General features: G+C 39.7%; 1 protein-coding gene across 8 annotated transcripts in view; it reads right to left on the bottom strand.

The window, feature by feature from the left end:
* RASGRP3 (RAS guanyl releasing protein 3) overlaps positions 1–22,134 on the bottom strand; it is a 118,672-nt gene that overhangs the window by 33,008 nt on the left and 63,530 nt on the right. For all 8 annotated transcript variants that reach the window (XM_055539789.1, XM_055539782.1, XM_055539788.1 and 5 more), the window contains 9 exons: positions 16,613–16,745; positions 11,726–11,916; positions 10,376–10,478; positions 8,477–8,539; positions 7,598–7,729; positions 6,042–6,189; positions 4,389–4,562; positions 3,867–3,983; positions 128–403 (listed from right to left, as the gene is read on the bottom strand). In XM_055539789.1, coding sequence (XP_055395764.1) covers positions 128–403; positions 3,867–3,983; positions 4,389–4,562; positions 6,042–6,189; positions 7,598–7,729; positions 8,477–8,539; positions 10,376–10,478; positions 11,726–11,795 — 1,083 coding nt within the window. In that variant the 5' untranslated portion in view covers positions 11,796–11,916; positions 16,613–16,745. The remainder of the gene's footprint in view (positions 1–127; positions 404–3,866; positions 3,984–4,388; positions 4,563–6,041; positions 6,190–7,597; positions 7,730–8,476; positions 8,540–10,375; positions 10,479–11,725; positions 11,917–16,612; positions 16,746–22,134) is intronic.

The raw sequence follows: 22,134 nt of genomic DNA, 5'->3' as shown, positions 1-22,134 counted from the left end.
TGACCCTGCATCCCACCCCTCCCCTGCCCTCATTGTGAACTGCTGGCGGGAATCTTTCTGCATCCCCTGGGAGGTGAGGTTCAAGCTCCAGTCTATTGGAGCACAAGCTCCAGCCCGTTGAACTCACCGTGAGCAAGTTGATCAAATCCAGGTTGGGTTCCAAGTGGTGAGAGGCATTCTGCAGGGACACCAGTTCACTCAGGGTAACAGAGAGCTGGTGCATTTTCACAATGTTCACTTTGTTCTCCTCTGTCCAGTCTGGGAAAATGACATGGACTGCTATCAAGTCTTTCAAGTGGACGCCAAGGATTGGGATTTTGAAGCCGTCGCAGTCGGCAAAAGCCTTGCGGTAATTACAGTAATTGCCATTGGAGGAGACCAGCTCTGTCATTTCATTCCAGTTCTGAGAACAGATGGAAAAGTAGATTTTCAAACAGCCTTCCCTTCTGCCCACCCCCAGGCCCAACAGTGTGTGGCTAGGCAATTCCTCTGCTACCAAGAGAAGTATTGATTGCACCAACATTGATGCAGGGAGATACTAACCAGGAAAAAGAAAGTTAGAAAACCTGACTATGAATTGGACAGCCTGTTCCATTCTGCTACAAAACAGAAATAGCCCACACCTCTGCCTACCTACTAGGGATATTGAGATGTTAAACTGAATCATTATATAAGTATTTAATAATTCATGGAAATATTATAATCCAAAAAATAAGCATGTATTATATTTAACATATGCAGTATATTAGAATTTCCTAGTTCCAAGAAAGTTGCATTCAAGATATAACTTGAAGGGCACAGGACAGGGGCAGGAACAGTCATATTGATGTGTGAGATAGCTGTGGTTTTGGACTCTGCCGCTAAGTAAGAAGGTGACCTTAAGCAAGTCACTTCACTTTTAGGGACATTAGGTTTCTTTTTCTGTAAGAAAGAGGAGTTTGAATAAATAATTTTTCAACATACACTGGTGGTTCCATTGAATTATCTTTTTTTTTTCAATTTTTTTCCATTGAATTCTTATTTTCACATTTAAAATATGTTTTGCTCTCTACTGGAAATTCAGTACTAATCTAAAGGGAAATGAAACACATAATGAGCCCCATTATACTTGAAATGAGTACAGTGTTTGAGGTCAGTCAGCAGCGCTCCTGTGGCTTAAATTCTCCTGATCATATGAACAAGTTATTGTTGGTTGTCTAACAGCAACCAGACCTTCCTAACAGACCCTAACTTTGACTAGTATACTCTTTCCCATGTGTCTCAGATGGAGCTGTTTCCATGCCCAAGTCCAAGCATAGGTTCTGATCTACCATCATCATAATTTCATCCCTCTGCTTTATGATTGGTTCAGGAATAAGAGTTAAGCCAATCAACATGTTGCATTCCACTGGATACTGTCATTGGCCCAGGGGTGGGCATGTGATTTGAGATGGTCCAATCTGCCTAAAAAAGAAGGTCTTTATTCCAGGGGGACAAAGCTAAAGAGAAGTTTTCCCTACGTCCAACTTTCATAAACAAAAGAGCAAAATTTTTCCATTGTTGCAGACAACCCAGTCAGGAGGGAAATCAGTCTGATGAAAAACAAAAACAAAAACCTCACACTCAGAGGAATTCAGAGCAATTGAGCCAGAGTTCTGATCAGCCCATGCATGGACTTGGCCTTGCCTCTGGACTTTCCAGGTATGTGACACAATTCATTTCCTTATTATTTAGGCAATTCCAAGATTTTTATTCTAACTTATAGCTGAAAGTGTCCTCACTGATACAGCAAAGTACACTTTTACAGAGAAATCTTTTGATAAGGATGAAATGTTCTTTTTTGCTCAATAAGGAAAAATTTAATTGCAGTCTGGAAAAAGTTCAGTTTGGGAAACAATCATTGCTTTAAATTATTTTTGTTCCTGGAAACTCAGCTATAAATCTGAAGGCTTTCTATATAAAAGATTTCTTTCTGTCCCCTCCCTCTTCTTTTGTATCTTCCACCGTGTTGAATCCAGTTCTCTGAAGAGAGCCAGTGTTTAATGACTTCATTTGAGGAGCGGATAATAGGAATGATGTCTGTCTTATTTGCCTTGTAACCTTCATGTATTTCACAATACCTATCAAATCGTAAGCACCAAATACATATTTTTTGAATATTTACAACATGTTCAGTTCAGCTGAGTTCAGTCGCTCAGTTGTGTCCGACTCTCTGTGACCCCATGAATCGCAGCATGCCAGGCCTCCCTGTCCATCTCCATCTCCCAGAGTTCACTCAAACTCACGTCCATTGAGTCGGTGATGCCATCCAGCCATCTCATCCTCTGCCATCCCCTTTTCCTCCTGCCCCCAATCCCTCCCAGCATCAGAGTCTTTTCCAATGAGTCAACTCTTCACTTGAGGTGGCCATAGTACTGGAGTTTCATTCCTTCCAAAGAACACCCAGGGCTGATCTCCTTTAGAATGGACTGGTTGGATCTCCTTGCAGTCCAAGGGACTCTCAAGAGTCTTCTGCAACACCACAGTTCAAAAGCATCAATTCTTTGGTGCTCAGCTTTCTTCACAGTCCAACTCTCACGTCCATACATGACCACAGGAAAAACCATACCCTTGACTAGCCGGACGTTTGTTGGCAAAGCAATGTCTCTGATTTTCAATATGCTATCTAGGTTGGTCATAACTTTTCTTAAAGGAGTAAGTGTCTTTTAATTTCATGGCCGCAGTCACCATCTGTAGTGATTTTGGAGCTCAAAAAAATTAAGTCTGACACTGTTTCCACTGTTTCCCCATCTATTTCCCATGAAGTGATGGGACCAGATGCCATGATCTTCATTTTCTGAATGTTGAGCTTTAAGCCAACTTTTTCACTCTCCTCTTTCACTTTCATCAAGAGGCTTTTTAGTTCCTCTTCACTTTCTGCCATAAGGGTGGTGTCATCTGCATATCTGAGGTTATTGATATTTCTCCCAGCAATCTTGATTCCAGCTTGTGCTTCCCCCAGCCCAGTGTTTCTCATGATGTACTCTGCATATAAGTTAAATAAGCAGGGTGACAATATACAGCCTCGACATACTCCTTTTCCTATTTGGAACCAGTCTGTTGTTCCATGTCCAGTTCTAACTGTTGCTTCCTGACCTGCATACAGATTTCTCAAGAGGCAGGTCAGGTGGTCTGGTATTCCCATCTCTTTCAGAATTTTCCACAGTTTATTGTGATCCACACAGTCAAAGGCTTTGGCATAGTCAATAAAGCAGAAATAGATGTTTTTCTGGAACTCTCTTGCTTTTTTGATGATCCAGTGGATGTTGGCAATTTGATCTCTGGTTCCTCTGCCTTTTCTAAAACCAGCTTGACCATCTGGATGTTCATGGTTCACGTATTGCTGAAGCTTGGCTTGGAGAATTTTGAGCATTACCTTACTAGCGTGTGAGATGAGTGCAATTGTGTGGTAGTTTGAGCATTCTTTGGCATTGCCTTTCTTTGGGATTGGAATGAAAACTGACCTTTTCCAGTCCTGTGGCCACTGCTGAGTTTTCCAAATGTGCTGGCATATTGAGTGCGGCACTTTCACAGCATCATCTTTCAGGATTTGAAATAGCTCAACTGGAATTCCATCATCTCCACTAGCTTTGTTCGTAGTGATGCTTCCTAAGGCCCACTTGACTTCACATTCCAGGATGTCTAGAATATGTTAATGGGGTTTAAAAGCATTTGTATTGAACACTTGCTGCCACTTCTATTCTGTTTTTCCAGGAGGTATGGCCATAACCTCCTACTGTCTAAGAAGAAAACTTTCCCCTTCTGAGTGACATTTGTTAGGATCATCCTACCTGTAAACAATTTCTAAGCAAACTTTTTACTTGGGATTATGATCTGGTTCACTGTACCTTTGTAACTTCTGAAGAAAGATGAGAATGGGTCTCTTTGAGCCGGGAAATGGAACTATGACTAAGGCCTCCCACCACTGCCATCAGGGTATTAAAATTTTTGAGCTGAAGGAGTTTCTGCAATAAAAAAAATGTTAACTTCAATACTTTGTAACAATTTTTGAATTATTCTCACCTTTTGGCAGTACAGATGAAGTCATGTACAATTTTAATAATAAGGATGTAGGAAAAACAATATCAATTCAAAATGAAATACAAACGCAACTCTAGAAAAATGTACTAGAAACACTAGAAAAATATACCAATCCTCTCACAGAAAATAGCTACATTAAATACTTCCAAGTGTTGCCAATTAAAAGCAATCTTCTTGCATGAGAGAAGTATATTTGTTCATTAGACATTTAGTAGTTTAATTACCTTCTACAGTGTGAATTTCAAATTTCTTCAATGACTTTTCTCAACCAAGTGAGTGAATATCTAGAACGCTTTAAGAATCCCAGTCTAATTAACAGACATACATACCTTGGCAACATTGATAAACTTTGTGATGACTTCTGCTCTTTGCTGAGGAGTTGGTTTGCTAAGAACCATCAACTGGACCCACTTAGAGATTCCATTAAATAAAGCAATAGATCTCTCCAAGGTTGGGTTATTCTCCAGGCAGCCATGGATGACATAGCTTTGGTAATCAGTGAACTAGTAAAGGAAGAATCAGAGACTCTGAGTTATAATGGAGTCTTTGAAAAATCATAAATTAGAATGTTTCATGGAAGAGGTGAGACACTGTTTCATGACAACATCACTATTTCTTTCATTTCACACTTACATGGCATCTTACACATATGAATATACTATGAATAATGACTATATCTGTACCTTTAACATGCTGTTTCACTGCATTTCACTCTCCCATACACAGACACTCAATTATTACACACCATAGTGTCGGTGGGGAGAGCAAGGGACAAGAGTCAAAGTCACATTCCAGTGAGTCCAAAATTTGCTGGATCTTAAGATCCATATGGGGCATTTGCTAAAACACTGGTTTCAGGAAACTTGTTAGACCTAAAGAATCACTGTTCCAGAGGAATAATCTAAGAATCTCCATTTTTCACCACTACTGGTGATTCCAGTGGTTGGGCAAGTTCGAGATACAATGGCATGCATTAAAGAAGAGGAAATGAACATAACAATCATAATTTCAAGTCAGAATAAGCTTGCAAAATTGTTCTCAAGAAAAGAAGAGAAAAAAAATAGTAACTGAAGTAAGGCCACTCTTTTGCAAAACAGATACATTTTCTTGAAGTCAGCATGGGAGTCATCAGATATTAATACACAAGAGCCTCCTATCATATGAACAGAGCATGAAGTTTTCTCTCATGGCCTGCCTGTGGGGTCTCAAAAGGTCCTCTCCAAGCAGGATTACTTAGTGAAAAGAATCAGTCTTTCAGAAATCCATACTTCTGACCTCATGTTTTTCTTTGCAAGCAATAATGTAATTCATTCTTTGGCATCTTGGAAAAGGAGTGACATGCCCAAAGCTTGGTGAGACAAAGACAAAAGCTACTTGTGAACAATTGTGGAAATAGTATAACAAATGGAAAGTGAGTGAGTCAGTGGCTAGGAAGAGACCACAGTCGAAAGGAAGAAAGGGGTCATAGAGAAGGAATTCTATCAAGACAAAGAAAGAAAAATTTAATCCAGGATCTCCATCCCTGAGAAAGAAACAGCCTAATGTTAAGATTCTTCAGAAAGCTTACAGTTCCTAATTTCAACCTATACCCATAATTAGGCATTTATACAAATCCCAACCTAAATAAATATTTCTTCCCCCCATATGAAGGGCCCAGCCAAATGCGTTCACTTGGGAGACATCAGTGGAGCTAAATAAACCTTGAATGGTTAAATCTCCACCAAGTATTTAGAAAATCATGCTTTAATCCTATGAAAGGAGACATTGAAAATAGCGACAGAAATATAGCTCCTGAGCCATAAAAGAAAGACAGGATAATATTTATCTTTGGTTAAAAGGGATTGTTCCTGTGAATTAAGGGCACTTTTCCAGAGGAGCACAGTGACAGAGGCTGCCAACAGTTCAGAGTATGAAAATGCAGCTCTTGGGAAAGTTGGCATGGAGGTTGTTATCCTTGGAAGAATAAACGTCCAGTTCCTTACTGAGATCCTTCTAAAAGATTTATGCTCCAGAAAAGTGAGGTGCTCAGCCAATTCAATGGGCTCCAGATGGTCGAATAGCAGACAGGCTTTTCCCTTCTTGGATACTTTTTTTCTCTGTGTGACTCTTCTCATCCAGTCATAGGAAGGACTATGAAAGAAAAGCAAGTCTGGTCAATGTGCTGAAAGCCCATTGCACTCAGTGGAAGTTATTAACCTACTGACTCTCTAACTCTTGGCCTGCTTCCAGGGGCTTGTGCAAAATACACACCCTGCCCTTCATGTTTGAAGAGAAACCCACTGACCCATTGCCAGTAGAACATAATCTTCAAGTTGTTTCTCCAGACAGGGTTGGTTTGCATGGATTCATCCAGAATCTCTTACTTGGTCTTTCTTGTGAGCAGTAAGGTCTGAATCATGAGGGATTTTGTCAATATATAGTTGGGATGGAAACCACCAAAATCCATATGGTCCGCAACATATGGATTATCTGAAAAGCTTGTTATAAAAACAGAGGCCTGGACCTCACTACCAGATATTCTGACTTACTAGGAATGAATAATCTGAATAATCTATTTTTTACCATCAACATTTATCAAACGCTTGATGTCCCAGGCACCACTATAATCACAGGTATTAACTCATTAAATCTTCACAACTCTATCAGGTAATACGATTATTACTTCCATTTTAAAGATGAGAAAAAATAGGCACAAAGAAGTGAAAAATTTATCCAAGCTCACATAGCCAGTAAGTAGAGGAGTTGGGCTGAATAATCTATATTTTTAACAACACCCCTGATAATCCCAGGACCATTCACCATGGATCACTCTTGAAGAAGTATTTTAGGAAAGGAGACTAGAGTATGAATGCCTAGGACACAAAAGTATATATATTTTCAATATGGATAATAATACTTAAAACCCTAAAATAGCTTTATCTATAAAGTTAGCTAGTAATATAAAATGCTAGCCTAATTAGCACCAAGTTCCTAATTACTGAGCTAATCAGTTCATGGCACAGCTATGGTCCACATTTGCACAGCCTCAGGCCGACATGAGAAGCACCATGGTACAGAGCATCTCGAATTTGAATGAGCATATGCATCACTTGGGAATCTTACTAAAATGCAGTTTCCAATTCTGCAGCTTTAGGGTAGGGCATGAGATTCTATGTTTCTATTGAGCCCCTGCCCCCAGCTAATGCCAGAGCTGCTGATCCACAGAACACAGTGGCAAGGGCATAGGAGACTAGATTCAGTAACCAAGTACTGAGCATCTATTAGGTGTCAAATACTTTCACATATTATCTCATGTACCTCTTGGGTGCTCATTATAACCCCATGAGAAAGGTACAATTTCTACTTCACAAACACAGAAATTGAAGCTTGGAGAGATAAACTATGTCCAATGGGACTGTGCTCTTTGCAGCAAAGCTTTCCTCAAAGAAGCACACCTTGGTTCTGAACAGGTATGGATGGAGGTCAAGTGGGATCATCACTACTCCCTCTCCCAAAAAGCAGACTCATCATATTTGAAAGAAGCTTGCACCATTCTTACATGCTGGATATGTCGATGAGACTGGTGTGTTTCTCGTATCCCAGTTGACTAGCTACTTCCCGGAATTCCTCAGTCATACGGATCAAACCGAGGTCCAAATTAAACTCTGCAGGAAATTTCACAATCCAGTACCTAAAAGACATCAAATATTTTTGACAACCAGAAGATTTCAAGCTAGATCTCTGTGGAAACTATGGTGTCATTTTACAGATTACATTTAACAATGTTTCAAGACCATACCTCAAATTAGCAATCTCTTATCCCCCATCTATCATGTTGTCTTGCTCTTCCCTGCTTCAATCAAGGACTCAAGTCCACCACTCCTACTTTGAGAGTCTCTTTCTCTCTAGAACCACAGCTGAGAAGAAACCCTTCTCCCAGCTCATGGCAAGTAGGTGGGAATGTGTACAGTAAGGGAGTAGAAAAAAATGAATGCACTCTTTCTCAGAGCGGCTTTCATCCCCTAAACACATTGACCACTGCTTGATTGTCCAAAAGAAAGATAAATTCTATGCCCCCAGCAACAGAAAGTGAAAGTGAAGTCCTGTCGGACTCTTTGCGACCCTATGGACTGTAGCCTACCAGGCTTTTCCGTCCATTGGAGTTTCCAGGCAAGAGTACTGGAGTGGGTTGCCATTTCCTTCTCCAGGAGATCTTTCCGACCCAGGGATCGAATCCTGGTCTCCCACATTGTAGGCAGACGCTTTCCTGTCTGAGCCACCAGGGAAGCCACCAGCAACAGAGGAGAGCCATTTTTAATGAAATCAACAAAAGGGGGACTTGAGTCCATTTTACTGTCAGATTAGGTCTGTAGTTTGGGGAAAAGAAAACTGTCAATAATTCCAGAACCAGAAACAAGACAATTAAATTTGTAAGTACCTCATGAAGTAGCAGATCTTTAATCGAAATTCATCACAGCTTTCTCCACTGGCATTTCGATAGGTACACTAGTTAAGGAAAAAAATCCTTGCACGTTGTTTCCTTTGCACAGATCTGTGGCTGTTTAATCAATTTAGATGAATTCCTAAGAAGAGGACTATACTATTAGGGTGACGTGGATGTTCAAGTGGGGAGAAAAGTGCATTCTGATGACATCAGTGCTAAATAACTAGCACCATGTATTATTGCTCTGAGATGTATTTTTTTGGTCTGGAAGAGAAGCCACTTATAAAGTGAATTTTACCTTCCTGAGCACTTACCAAATGATGACTGTCAACTGTAATGACAAATTTACTACTAACTATAGATAATTTAAAATGAATAGTACATAGAAGCACCATTTTAGCCAAAAAGATTTTATATGTAGGATTAATGGCATATGTAAGTACTCTAATTTCTTTAGTATTTGAAAATGTCATCATTTTGGGGTATAGTAATATACACATCTTGCTGTTATTTAGTCTCAAGTCTAGTTATTCATACTTTTTAGCTAATATTTACTGAATTCATGCTATATGCCAAGTACCATGGATATGCAGTGAGCAGGGAATCCAAAGAGAGGAAAATCTAGAGAAATGTGAATTCACAGGTGGTTTCAACTCCCATACAATCTGCACTTTCAGATATTAAGTTTTACTGTGTCTAAATACCCCTTTCTATTTGTGTTTCATATAGCCGTGGACATAATGATGATGAGAATACTATCTGTGGGCACATTTTGTGGACAGTGTTTGTACCCTAAGGAGGGAATGAGGCCAGACTAAAATAGTTCCCTCCATCCTTCTCTACATACCACCTTTCAATAGCAGGACCCATGGAACCCTGGGACCACAAGGTACTAAGATATTGTTCATTTCCAGGGACCTCTGTTCAGGGTGAATGTTCCCTTCTCGTCTCTAACACCTACTCCCTGTCTGAGGTTGGGGGATGGTTGATGATGGAGTGAAGAAGTAGAAAGTGGAGGAAACTTGAAAGAAGCAGATGGAAGCCCGCTAGCCCTAATTACACTCAATGGCCCCACTCCCTCTCAGGCTCTCCCTGCCCTGCAAGGTTTCTCACTCATCTGCAGGACCCCTGGGCTTGCAGCAGGCAGAGACTAAAGGAACCTACGTTAGCAATTATATAATAAACATTAGATCTCAGGGACTAAAACCTCCTTATAAGTATGTGACTATTTTGTAGCCATTTTTCAGTCATTTGGCTTTTAACCACCTTTTAGGATTGTACCAGGCACAAAAGTGGTGGATTGCTAAAAGTCCTTATTATAGAATGGGGTTTCTAACTATGGTTATTTCCTTTGCCTTTATATCAGAAGAAAATCTAAAATTAATGTCAATCAACAGATTATAATAAACCTGCTAGAATGTTCCTTGTGTCTCACCAGCAAGGGACGATGTGAAAATTTAGGTGATGTTTATGCCTGAGCCAGATCATATTATTCTGGCTGGCATTTCCATATGTCTAAACTGTATCCTCTAGGTCTACCATTCTGCCTTCCTAAAAGGAATAAAGTAACTCTTGAATCAGTGTTAAATATTCTTTCATTATACTAACAGCAGAAATGTTAAAGACAAGTTAGAAACATTCAGGCTACAGCTCCTGTTTCATTTCATATCAAGTGGTTATTTTCAAGTAGAGCCAAACATTCAGATGGATAATCAGCTATTTGGTCAATCATCCGAATGTTTTGTCTAGACATCTATATATATTCACAAAACAGCTGGATAACTGACTGAAGACTGTTTATTCATCTTAATTTACTGGCTTTGGTTAGAAACTTCATCTAAGTACAGAACTTGATTTATGATTGTAAAAATTACACAGTAGTTAAAAAGATATATGCAGAGAAGTTTTTCTGCCAATTCAGTGGAAGACAAATACCATCGGTGCATCAGTAGAACTATTCTTGGCAAATAACTATTATTCAGCTCTCCATTGTCATCTGTTAAAAAATAAAAGAAGATTAAGAGGTGAGGAGACAATAGCACATACTACTTTTCTCTTTTTCTAATACCAGTAGAGAAACATTAGTGTCAAAAAGTTCTTGTAGACCCAATTATAATTTTCCTCCTACTTCTGGTATTTCCTTGCAAATTAAGTGGGTAGGTCTCATCCTTCCTCTGGTGTAGAGTTGCCAGGTTTCACATATAAAAATATAGGAGATTTAGTTAAATTTGAATTAAGGCAAACCACAAAGAATTTTTTAGTACAAGTATGAACCATGCCCTATTTACGACATACTTATACTAAAAATGTGTCTCATCTGCAATTCAGATTTAACTGATCATCCTGTATTTTATCTGGCAACCCTACTCTGTCTGGTTTAACTCTTGCTAAAACAATCAATTCAACAAACAACTTCTTTGTGATTCTATATGTACAAAGAATAATCCAAAATTCTATGGTAGTTAGACAACATGAAAAGCATATAGCTGTAAAGTCTACAACTTTGGAGGAGATATAAGACTTATAGACAAACATAGAATGTAGGAGATTGTGCTATTCACACGTGTCTAAGCCAAAGGACCAAGAAAGGATCACAGCAGCATGGATCATGTCCATGAAAAAATCAGAAAGGGCTATGGTGAGTGGAGGAAGCAGTCAGCATTCCTGACTGGGGAGTAGAGGAATGATACTATGAAGATTTGAGATGACACCTTAAATGAGGCCTGAAGCAGAATTTCAGTGAAGGAGTATGATAAAGGCATAAAGGCAGAAAGATGCAGGGAATATTCCAGAAACATTAAGTGAACAGTATGTCTGGGTATTAGCTGTGGACAGTAAAAGGAAGGAAATGCATGGGGCAATGATACTGGGGAGACAAACTGGGGTTAATAAAAAGGCCTTAAATGACAAGGTGCATGAGTGCATGCTAAGTCGCTTCTGTCGTGTCCAACTCTGTGTGACCCCATGGACTGTAGCCCACCAGGCTCCTCTGTCTGTGGGATTCTCCAAGCAAGAATACTGGAGCGGGTTGCCATGCCCTCCTCCAGGGGATCTTCCCAACCCAGGGATCGAACCTGCAACTCTTACGTCTCTGCACTGGCAGGCGGGTTCTTTACAATTAGCGCCACCTGGGCAGTCCCAAATACCAACGTATGGAGACTGACTTCTGTTCCACAGCAACACTTGCAACTGAACTGGGGGAGGTAGAGTAGCAAGACGTACAAAAGGGAGAAAGGCTCGTACCAAACATCTCAATGCAAGTGCTCAGCAGCTCATCTAATGTTGCTGCTTTCCCAAGTCCACTTGACCCCATGGTTATGTGCCGCCGTCAAAAAACTAGGGGCATTTTCAACATCATGCAGATCATCTCCATAATTATGCAAGTGGGTGATGTTTGTGCTTAGAGGTGGTCTCTGTCCTAAAGTCTCAGGGCTCTAAAAAACAAGAAGAAAAAATATCAGACTAGAGTTCTGCCAGACTAGTTAACATATCTTTAACTAGAGTTAGAGCATGGCTTTCTTTCCTACCTGAAAAGATAATGACTTCCACTTACTCTGTATTTCTGCAAGAACATTATCAAAGTGATAAGAGATTGTGTGAATCACTATGATGGCAAAATGCCTGCTAAACTATTCCTTAGCATGTATGATGCTCTGAGACCATGGGAATGTGTGTGTGTGTTAGTCACTCAGTCGTGTCTGACTCTTTGCAACCCCATGGGCTGTAGCCCGCCAGGCTCCCTTGTCCATGAAATTCTCCAGGCAAGAATACTGGAGTGGGTTGCCATTTCCTTCTCCAGACCATGGGAATGTTCCCTATCAAATAACATCTTGTTTTTCAGTTGAAAAGAATTTACAACATTTTACAATTTCTTTATTTTCTTATGTGATAAAGACATTCAGGAGCATATTATCATAAACATTCAGTTCAGTTCAGTCACTCAGTCGTGTTCGACTCTTTGCAACCCCATGAACTGCAGCACGCCAGGCTTCCCTGTCCATCACCAACTGCTGGAGTCTACCCAAAGCCATGTCCATTGAGTTGGTGATGCCATCCAACCATCTCATCCTCTGTCATCCCCTTCTCTTGCCCTCAATCTTTCCCAGCATCAGGGTCTTTTCCAATGAGTCAGCTCTTTGCATCAGGTGGCCAAATTATTGGAGCTTCAGCTTCAACATCAGTCCTTCCAGTGAACACCCAGGATTGATCTCCTTTAGAATAGACTGGTTGGATTTCCTTGCAGTCCAAGGGACTCTCAAGAGTCTTCTCCAACACCACAATTCAAAAGCATCAGTTCTTCTGCACTCAGCTTTCTTTATAGTCCAACTCTCACATCCATACATGATTATTGGAAAAACCATAGCCTTGACTAGACGGACCTTTGTTGACAAAGTAATGTCTCTGCTTTTTAATACGCTGTCTAGGTTGGTCATAACTTTCCTTCCAAGGAGTAAGCGTCTTTTAATTTCATGGCTGAAATCACCATCTGCAGTGATTTTGGAGCCCAGAAAAATACAGTCATCCACTGTTTCCCCATCTATTTCCCATGAAGTGATGGGACCAGATGCCATGATCTTCGTTTTCTGAATGTTGAGCTTTAAGCCAACTTTTTCACTCTCCACTTTCACCTTAGTTCTTCTTTACTTTCTGCCATAAGGGTGGTGTCATCTGCATATTTGAGGTTATTGATGTTTCTCCCAGCAATCTTGATTCCAGCTTGTGCTTCCTCCAGCCCAGCATTTCTCATGATGTACTCTGCATATATGTTAAATAAGCAGGGTGACAATACACAGCCTTGACATACTCCTCTTCCTGTTTGGAACCAGTCTTGTTCCATGTCCAGTTCTAACTGTTGCTTCCTGACCTGCAAACAGGTTTCTCAAGAGGCAGGTCAGGTGGTCTGGTATTCCCATCTCCTTCAGAATTTTCCACAGTTTATTATGATCCACACAGTCAATAGCTTTGGCATAGTCAATAAAGCAGAAATAGATGTTTTTCTGGAACTCTCTTGCTTTTTTGATGATCAGCAGATGTTGGCACTTTGATCTCTGGTTCCTCTGCCTTTTCTAAAACCAGCTTGAACATCTGGAAGTTCATGGTTCACGTATTGCTGATTACTTGGATTAATTTTATTACAATTATATGAAAGTGAAAGTGGGTCAGTCATGTCTGACTCTTTGCGACCCCATGGACTATAAACTCCATGGAGTTCTCTAGGCCAGAATACTGGAGTGGGTAGTCTTTCCCTTCTCCAGGGAATCTTTCCAACCCAGGGATCAGACCCAGGTCTCCTGCATTGCAGGTAGATTCTTTACCAGCTGAGCCACAAGGGAAGCCCAAGAATACTGGAGTGGGTAGCCTATCCCTTCTCCAGAGGATCTTCCTAACCCAGGAATCAAATCAGGATGTCCTGCATTGCAGGTGGATTCTTTACCAACTGAACTATCAGGGAAGGCCCTACAAGTATATATAGAGAGAGAAACTTTAAAGTGCAAATATATTAATGAGGATTATATAAATGTGATCATGTAAATGTTGAACAACTGGTAAAAAAAATATTATTTGCATAACTTTTCTAATAGTATTATTAATAGTATTAAAAATATTAACAATAATCTATTGAACATCCACATTATGTACCAGGTTTTATATCAGATGTTTTGCGTATATTATCCAACTTGACCTTCACAGCAATACTTTAAGGAAGTAATTATGATTTCCAGTATAGACACAAGGTCATGGGGTTCACAGAAATTTGGCAGTTGGTCTAAAGCCATACAGTTATTAAGGCCTTGAATCAGAACTCCATTATAAAATAGTTTTTGGTTTCCCCTTTTCCCTTTTATTGCTCTCCCAAGTGCGGACATCATAAGCTGTCATAATTTTGCCCCCTAATCTAGTGTGAAAACTAGCACTTCACACCGTCTCAAAAAGACGATATAAACCAGGTTGTTTGTCACAGAGGTAGAAGGAAAACGTGGGCCTGAGAGCTGTCCATTTTATAGCAACGTCATGGGGAAAGTGGGATTAGAAACAACCTCTCCGAGATGCTTACACCAAAAGTGTCCCTGTAGGAAACACAACATCATTTTATTTTACAGAGCAAGTCCTTGATGCCAGCTCCATACAAGGCTTAGAGAAATGGAGACGTCATCATGATATAAGACAGTTATCCACTTTGAACAGTTTAGCAGGTAAATGTGGCCATTTGGACTTCATCTCTTGAACTGTTTACAGTCAATGTCTTTTTTACTCTCAAAGTTTATTTATTCCTTTGTAGTCATGGAGCACCTGACAATTGCTAGGCACTAGGCAAGGCATTGAGGCTGCCAAGATGAACTCATCATCACCTCATCCCTGCCTTCAGTGGGCCCAGTCAACTTCAGAAGGCAAACACATGAATGCAAAGAAAAGAAAAAAAAAAGCCTAAGGTCCACATGTGCGGCTGCATTAGTTCAACGATGCCACTGAAGATTGACATCTGAATGAGTCTATTCACCAGCTAAATAAATCCAGTGGGAACACAGTTTTGTGCTAAAGGTACCACTCTTAGAGCATCAAAAGAAGAATTATTTCACGTGTCATAAAAATAACAGAAACACTGGATCAATGCTGAGCCACTTTGATACTCAAAGGGTTTGTGAAATGGGATTGTTAAAGTAGTGCAGAACCAACTCTTACATCTCTTAACAAAGTAACCTTATCAGTAAGACCCTTCCCGAACTCCATAATTTAACACAACACCCTCTCTCCATGCCCACCTCCCAATTGGCATGCCCTATCTCTCTTCCTGGATTTATTTTTCCTCATAACATGTATCCCCATTTAAGATGCTATATATTTTACTTGTTCATCTGGCACTTAAATCTTTCTAGCACTACATACATAAGCTCCATGAGTACAGAAATTTTTGTGTTAGCTCTCTGGTATTTTCCCCAATTCCTAAGATTTTGCCTCTCAAAAAAAGAATTTGCTGAATTAATGAATGAGTAAATGGATGGATAAAGAAAGAGTAAAATAAAAATGATAAAATGCTGGTCTTTGAATATGTATATATTTGGAAGAGTGGATACCATAAAATTTTAAGAGGTTGTTTTTTAGTTTGTTTTAGTACTAAAAGCTACTAAACTGTAGCTAGTTTAGTAGCAGCTTTTAGTAAACATTACTGGAACAGATGTTTTCTAGATTTTCTGCAGCTTTCTAGGTATGATAGTACCTGCCTATACTCCACTGATAATAAGAACTTGGTACCTCTTCCAGGACATTTTGCAGCAGAATTTTTCTGATTTTCTTAATGCAAATTCTGTCAACCCCATGAAAAGTCAACACTGGACAATTGAAAAGTTTGATTACCTTCTTATATCAGTTCAGTTCAGTCACTCAGTCATGTCCGACTCTTTGCGACCCCATGATTTGCAGCACGCCAGGCCTCCCTGTCCATTACCAGCTGCTGGAGTCTACCCAAACCCATGTCCATTGAGTCAGTGATGCCATCCAACCATCTCATCCTCTGTCGTCCCCTTCTCCTCCTGCCCTCAATAAACAGGCTTTTTTTTTTTAAATCTTGTTAATGCTTGCTAATGAAGAGTAAATGTATTACTTAGAACCAAACAACCTAGATTAATTAAACTAATTCTGAGGTCAAAACCAAAATTATTCAGCTAATCTGGGGAAGGTATTGACTTTCCCCAGAGGGTTAGAAGTAATCTGGCACCAAAGACCTGTCACCGTATTTGGAGTTGTATTTGTGATCTGCAAAGAATCAGTACATGAGAGCCAGATGGACAAGGCTCTCCAGTTACAATCTGTTTCTGCAATCAGGAGATGTATCTGTGTCCCTGTTTAGAATTCTATCACCTGCATATGTACCTGAGATCTCATTTCATTTGTGTCGATATTATTGTGTCTACAACTGTTTGTTCAAAAGTAAAGTTTCTTTATTACAAAGGCAATATGCATTCATCATTTAAAATAGGACAGTAATGAAAAAGGAAAGAAAAATAATTATCCACAGTTTCATCATCCAAAGAACTCTTGTTAATACCATGGCATGTTTCTTTCGGTTTTTCCTCTCATAATTATTTTGGCAAGTTTCCTACATAATCTACAATAGTTTAAAGAAATACTTACCTATTGGTCTTACACAGATAGATACCCAGACCTGAAAGAATATTAAGGGCAGTTTTCATCACTGGCAAATGCACTGAGGATGCAGTCTGCTGAACTGGTTTATCCAACACAAATAATAAGTACTTTGGAGACCCTGATAAAAGAACAGAAATAAATCCCCAGAGTTAAATAATAGGAGCCCCAAATAATCCATTGCATTTAAGCATTTCCAAAACCCTTCAGTTATAAATGGGTTTGAGATATTTGTCTAAACATCACCCACAAAATTAATTAAAAAGACAATACATTTGAAGTAGTTATTTGGTGCCATGATATTTTTAAGATCAAATTGTTTTTTAAAAATAAAATAAATTCCAGCCAATTAAAAGCTACAAGTATGGAGGACTTCCCTGGTGGTCCAATGGTTAAGAATCCACCTTCCAAGCAGGGGACGTGGGTTCAACCCCTGGTCAAGGAACTAAGATTCCTCATTCCATGAGGCAATAAGCCCCTGAGGGAACTGGAAAGAAGCCCTCACAGCAATGCAGATCCAGCATGCTGCAACTAAGACCTTATGCAGCCCAAAAAACCTGCAAGTGTGACAAAACCAAAATTTATACACAACATACAATATTATTTTAGTCCAAATATACATCTATGGGTAGATTACTCATTAAGAATTTCCAAACATTGACTTTTGAATGTTAGTAAATCTCTGAAACAATTTGTTATGGTGATCATGAAACTGATTCTAAATCACTCCTGACAGTCTCAGTGAGAATGTCAATGTTATTTTATTCCATGTTGTTTAGTCTTCTGATGGCTTTGGACTTGCTTTCGTGTTGATAGGAACTCTCTGGCTTCAATGAAAATTATTGCTTCGCAGCATAAATATTTTTCACAAGTTTGAAAAGGACACAATAAGTCAAAATTTTCCCAGAGCTTGAATTCTTTCTAAGAAAGAAAGTCTCACTTCAAAAGAACAATAGACTTCTGTTGGGTGTGATTTCCAAAGGCCATGATGTCTTCATGCAGCAAAAGACTTTCATTAATGTGACTTGTGAAGACCCAAAAAATCCTTGTGAGGTGGCTTAAGACAATAAGAATGATGCTGTCAATGTTGGAGATTGTGCAAAGGAGCCAACTCCATGCAACTATACATGGACAGATATTAAGAGTCCCAGACTCTTGACTCAGAGCATTTAGTTTTCCAAAATCGTGTTTCAATATCAGATAGACAAATGGGGAGAATTTTACTACTTTGAGTAAAATGCCATTACCATTCTGAGTGAAATGCCATTAACGCTAATTACTAGACTGTGTCAGACTTTATTTTTTGGGGCTCCAAAATCACTGCAGATGATGACTGCAGCCATGAAATTAAAAGACGCTTACTCCTTGGAAGGAAACTTATGACCAACCTAGATAGCATATTCAAAAGCAGAGACATTACTTTGCCAACAAAGGTTCATCTAGTCAAGGCTATGGTTTTTCCTGTGGTCCTGTATGGATGTGAGAGTTGGACTGTGAAGAAGGCTGAGCACCGAAGAATTGATGCTTTTGAACTGTGGTGTTGGAGAAGACTCTTGAGAGTCCCTTGGACTGCAAGGAGATCCAACCAGTCCATTCTGAAGGAGATCAGCCCTGGGATTTCTTTGGAAGGAATGATGCTAAAGCTGAAACTCCAGTACTTTGGCCACCTCATGCGAAGAGCTGACTCATTAGAAAAGACTCTGATGCTGGGAGGGATTGGGTGCAGGAGGAGAAGGGAACGACAGAGGATGAGATGGCTGGATGGCATCACTGACTCGATGGACACGAGTCTGGGTGAACTCCGGGAGTTGGTGATGGACAAGGAGGCCTGGCGTGCTGCGATTCATGGGGTCACAAAGAGCAAGACACGACTGAGTGACTGAACTGACTGACTAGACTGTTTGAGTTAGAAGGTAACATAAAAGGCACGCACCGTCAATCTTGCAAAAAACTGGGTGCTCGGGAAGGGGTCTCCCTTTGTACACAGTTCCTCTTCCCTTCCCATATTTAAAAGCATTTAAGTTGAGGACTTAAGGTGAAGTATTATCGAAGATCAATGTTTAGAAGTACAGGAAGAGATGTTAATTTAGAGAAAGAAGAAGGAAATAGGAGAAAAAAAATTCTGTGACACTAGGGCATCCAGCGGCAGGTGGCCTCATCAGCAATGGAATCACATTCCTGAAAGCGCTGAAGCCAAAGTAAGGTAATGACTATCATAGATGTTGTAGACTAAACTCCCAGACAGCGTCTAGGAAACATGCCAGAATAACAGCAAAGGTTGGTTGCCTTGTAGCTCTAGGATTGCAGACTTTATAAGGTGAAATATTACATCTAGTAAGTATTCAAGGAATAGTGTTGAAATTATACTGGCCATATTAGAACTTCCAAAGATAGTTTTGTCTATAGCACTATCTCTGTTGCAAGAAAAGACAAATAAAATCTCTTGAAAGATTCTTCCCTCCTAATGGCAGATATAGTCTTAATATATAAGTAACCATAAGTATGTTCCCACACTCATATGACCTTCATATGGAGACAAGGGGATTGCTCCAAAAGCCTAAATCCTTTGCTAAAATGAGCAGTAGTTATTACAAACTTTTACAGTTTAAGTTTTAACAACCAAGGTGTCACAGCATTTGTAATTCTGGCAACACTCAAGCTTAATTTTCCTTTCTCTACAGAGACATGAAATTTTAAAAGTACTGTGATTATATTCACTGAGACTCCACAGTAGAATCAAGATTATTGAGTTCAATAAGAGAAATGACAAAACTATGAAAGATATAGTTAATTTATTTGACAAATATTGTAAGTAAGTGTTAAGTGTTAGTCACTCAGTTGTGTCCAACTCTTTGCAACCCCATGGACTGTAAGCCCACCAGGTTTCTCTGTCCATGGAATTCTCTAGGCAAGAATACTGGAGTGGATAGGGGATTTTCCAGGGGATGTTCCTGACCCAGGGATTAAACCCGGGGCTCTTGCATTGCAGGCAGATTCTTTACCAGCTGAGCCACCAGGGAAGTCATGACAAATATTGGGTTGGCTCAAAAGTTCATTTAGGTTTTTCTGTAAGATCGTACAGAAAAACCCAAATGAATTTTGTGGCTAACCCTATACTTATTGAATATCTACTAGACACAAGATACCAAGCAAGGTACACTTGAGTGGCTGGTAGAAAAAGTTGGAGACAAGCAGAGAGAAGGATAAATTGACGAACAAGACAAACATAATTCTTGCTCTTCAGTTCAGTTGCTCAGTCGTGTCCTATTCTTTGCAACCCCGTGAACCACAGCACATCAGGCTTCCCTGTCCATCACCAACTCCCGGAGATCACCCAAACCCATGTCCATCGAGTCGGTGAGGCCATCCAACCATCTCATCCTCTGTCATCCCCTTCTCCTCCTGCCCTCAATCTTTCCCAGCATCAGGGTCTTTTCAAATTCTTGCTTTTATACTCCAGCAAAGAATTAAATAAGAAATTAAAGTATCCTGTGAAGGGCTGGAGCACTAAGACAGTCTAGGAGTCAGACGGGTTTTAGCCAGGCCAAGTATGGGTAGAATGATAGCAATTAAGAAAAGTTAAAAGATATTTAGAATGACTGATGTATTGAATGGGGCAAGAGATGAGCCTAAAAAGGTCAGTAGCAATAGCTCATGAACTGTATTGTTAGCTATGTTAAGGAGTTTGGGCTTTATCTGAAAGGTAACGAGAATCCATTGTTTTAAAAGTGAGTAGGAGAATGGTATGATCAAATTTGGATTTTTTAAAAGATTCTTCCAACTGCAATATGGAGGAGAAATTAGTAAAGACTACACTAATGACCAGTTCATAGTCAGTTATAGCTATCTATGCAAGAGATATAGGTTATCTAAAACAATGTGTGGCCGTGAAAATGGAGAGACGTGATTGGTCACAGAGCATATTTTGAAGGTAGATCCACCAAGATTTACTGATCTGTTGGCTATGGGGAATGAATAGAAAGGAGGAATCGGGGATAATTTCCAGATTTCCAGCTAGACATCTGGTTGGGTTACGGGCCATTTCCCTGAGACTGAGAAACTAAGGAATGGGGGAAGGAGTAGGAAGTTCATGGAGAGGGCAGCAAACAATGAATGCATTTTTGAATGTGTGGAGTTAAGAGATGTCTGAGACATCTTAAGGGGAATGTTGAGTTAGCTTCTGGATATCTGTTACATGTTTAAGTGCTAAGCATCAGTGGAAAGGGAAATTTAAGGGGCAAGAGAAAAAGAACTTATATAACAAGGTCTTTGGAAAGACAACAGTGATGGACTGTGCCCAGGTGGAGGGATTTACCTTGGATAAAACAGAAGGTTGCCTCTTTCAATGTAAAGGCATGGAAGAGGAAAAAACAGGTATAGATACAGGTGTATTTGTTCTTTTGATAGCAGGAAGTCAAGGAAGTTCCTGTCTAGTGACTTCTATTTACTCTAAAAGAAGTAGACAAGGTCATCCGCTGGAAGGTCTGATGGAAGCAGATCTGAGGTTTACCCAGAGGAGAAAATAAGCAAAAGATACTGTATAAGATCAGAAGAAAGAAACCAGAAGTATTGGGATTATTTTCATCAAGAATAAAAGGCTGATTTTCTCTTCTCCTGGAGTTTGTTTTGAGAGGAAGTTTAGTGTTCCTTGTTCCTTGGGTGACATTACTTACTCATTTCTTCTGTATGGAGCAGGCAATTCTGGGTTTCTACTGTTATCATCCAGTCACATAAGTTTCTGTAAGTATGAACCTCAGAGCTAAAGCATGGTTGGCATTTTCTGGATGGTTTCCATATGAGGGCATGGGGCTCCCGTCTCACCCAGCTTTGCTTACAACAGGGAAGATGGAGACAGATACTATTGGAAAGGAAACTATAATAAAGAAATAATTTACCTACTACACTTTGACTTGTCCAGGAAATTTCATTCTGGCAACTTCAACCTCAGCACTCATTCCCATGTTCTCTACCTTTCTAGTCAAGATTTCTCTGTCTCGGACCTACCATGCACAGTCTCCAATGGTTTCATTATCTGTTACTTTTTACAAGGTCATATGTCACAAGACACATTACTGTTGCTCATTATTCAGATTTAGCATTCTTTGGTTATTTCTGTGTTGATCTTGTTTTAATTTTCTTTTTCATTTCTTCCAATGTCAGCTCTGAGTTCTTGGAACTTATCTTTCTACTTTATTTCCTCCAATCAGTTACTTTTGCTCGAGTGCTCTGTTAAAGTCTCATTGCCAGCACGGTCAGGGTTGATTCTATCATAAAGCAACTTAGAAAGTATGATAGTATGAACTTAGAAAATGAGCCTAGTGCTAATAGCAAAGTTAAAGCATTTCAAATGGGCCATGGTGATGACCCATAGAAGAAAGTATCCCACATTTACAGATAGTGGATCAATATTCCCAAATTCTATTTAAGACTTAGCGGAAGCAATAGTCATGAATAATATTGAATCTCTCAGACACAAAAGCGATTTTTTTCATTTTTGACTTAGATAGGTT

The sequence above is a fragment of the Bubalus kerabau genome, chromosome 11 (assembly GCF_029407905.1).
Source record: "Bubalus kerabau isolate K-KA32 ecotype Philippines breed swamp buffalo chromosome 11, PCC_UOA_SB_1v2, whole genome shotgun sequence".
Taxonomy (NCBI): domain Eukaryota; kingdom Metazoa; phylum Chordata; class Mammalia; order Artiodactyla; family Bovidae; genus Bubalus; species Bubalus kerabau.
The sequence above is the reverse complement of the archived record's forward strand: the minus strand, read 5'-3'. Positions and strand labels throughout refer to the sequence as shown.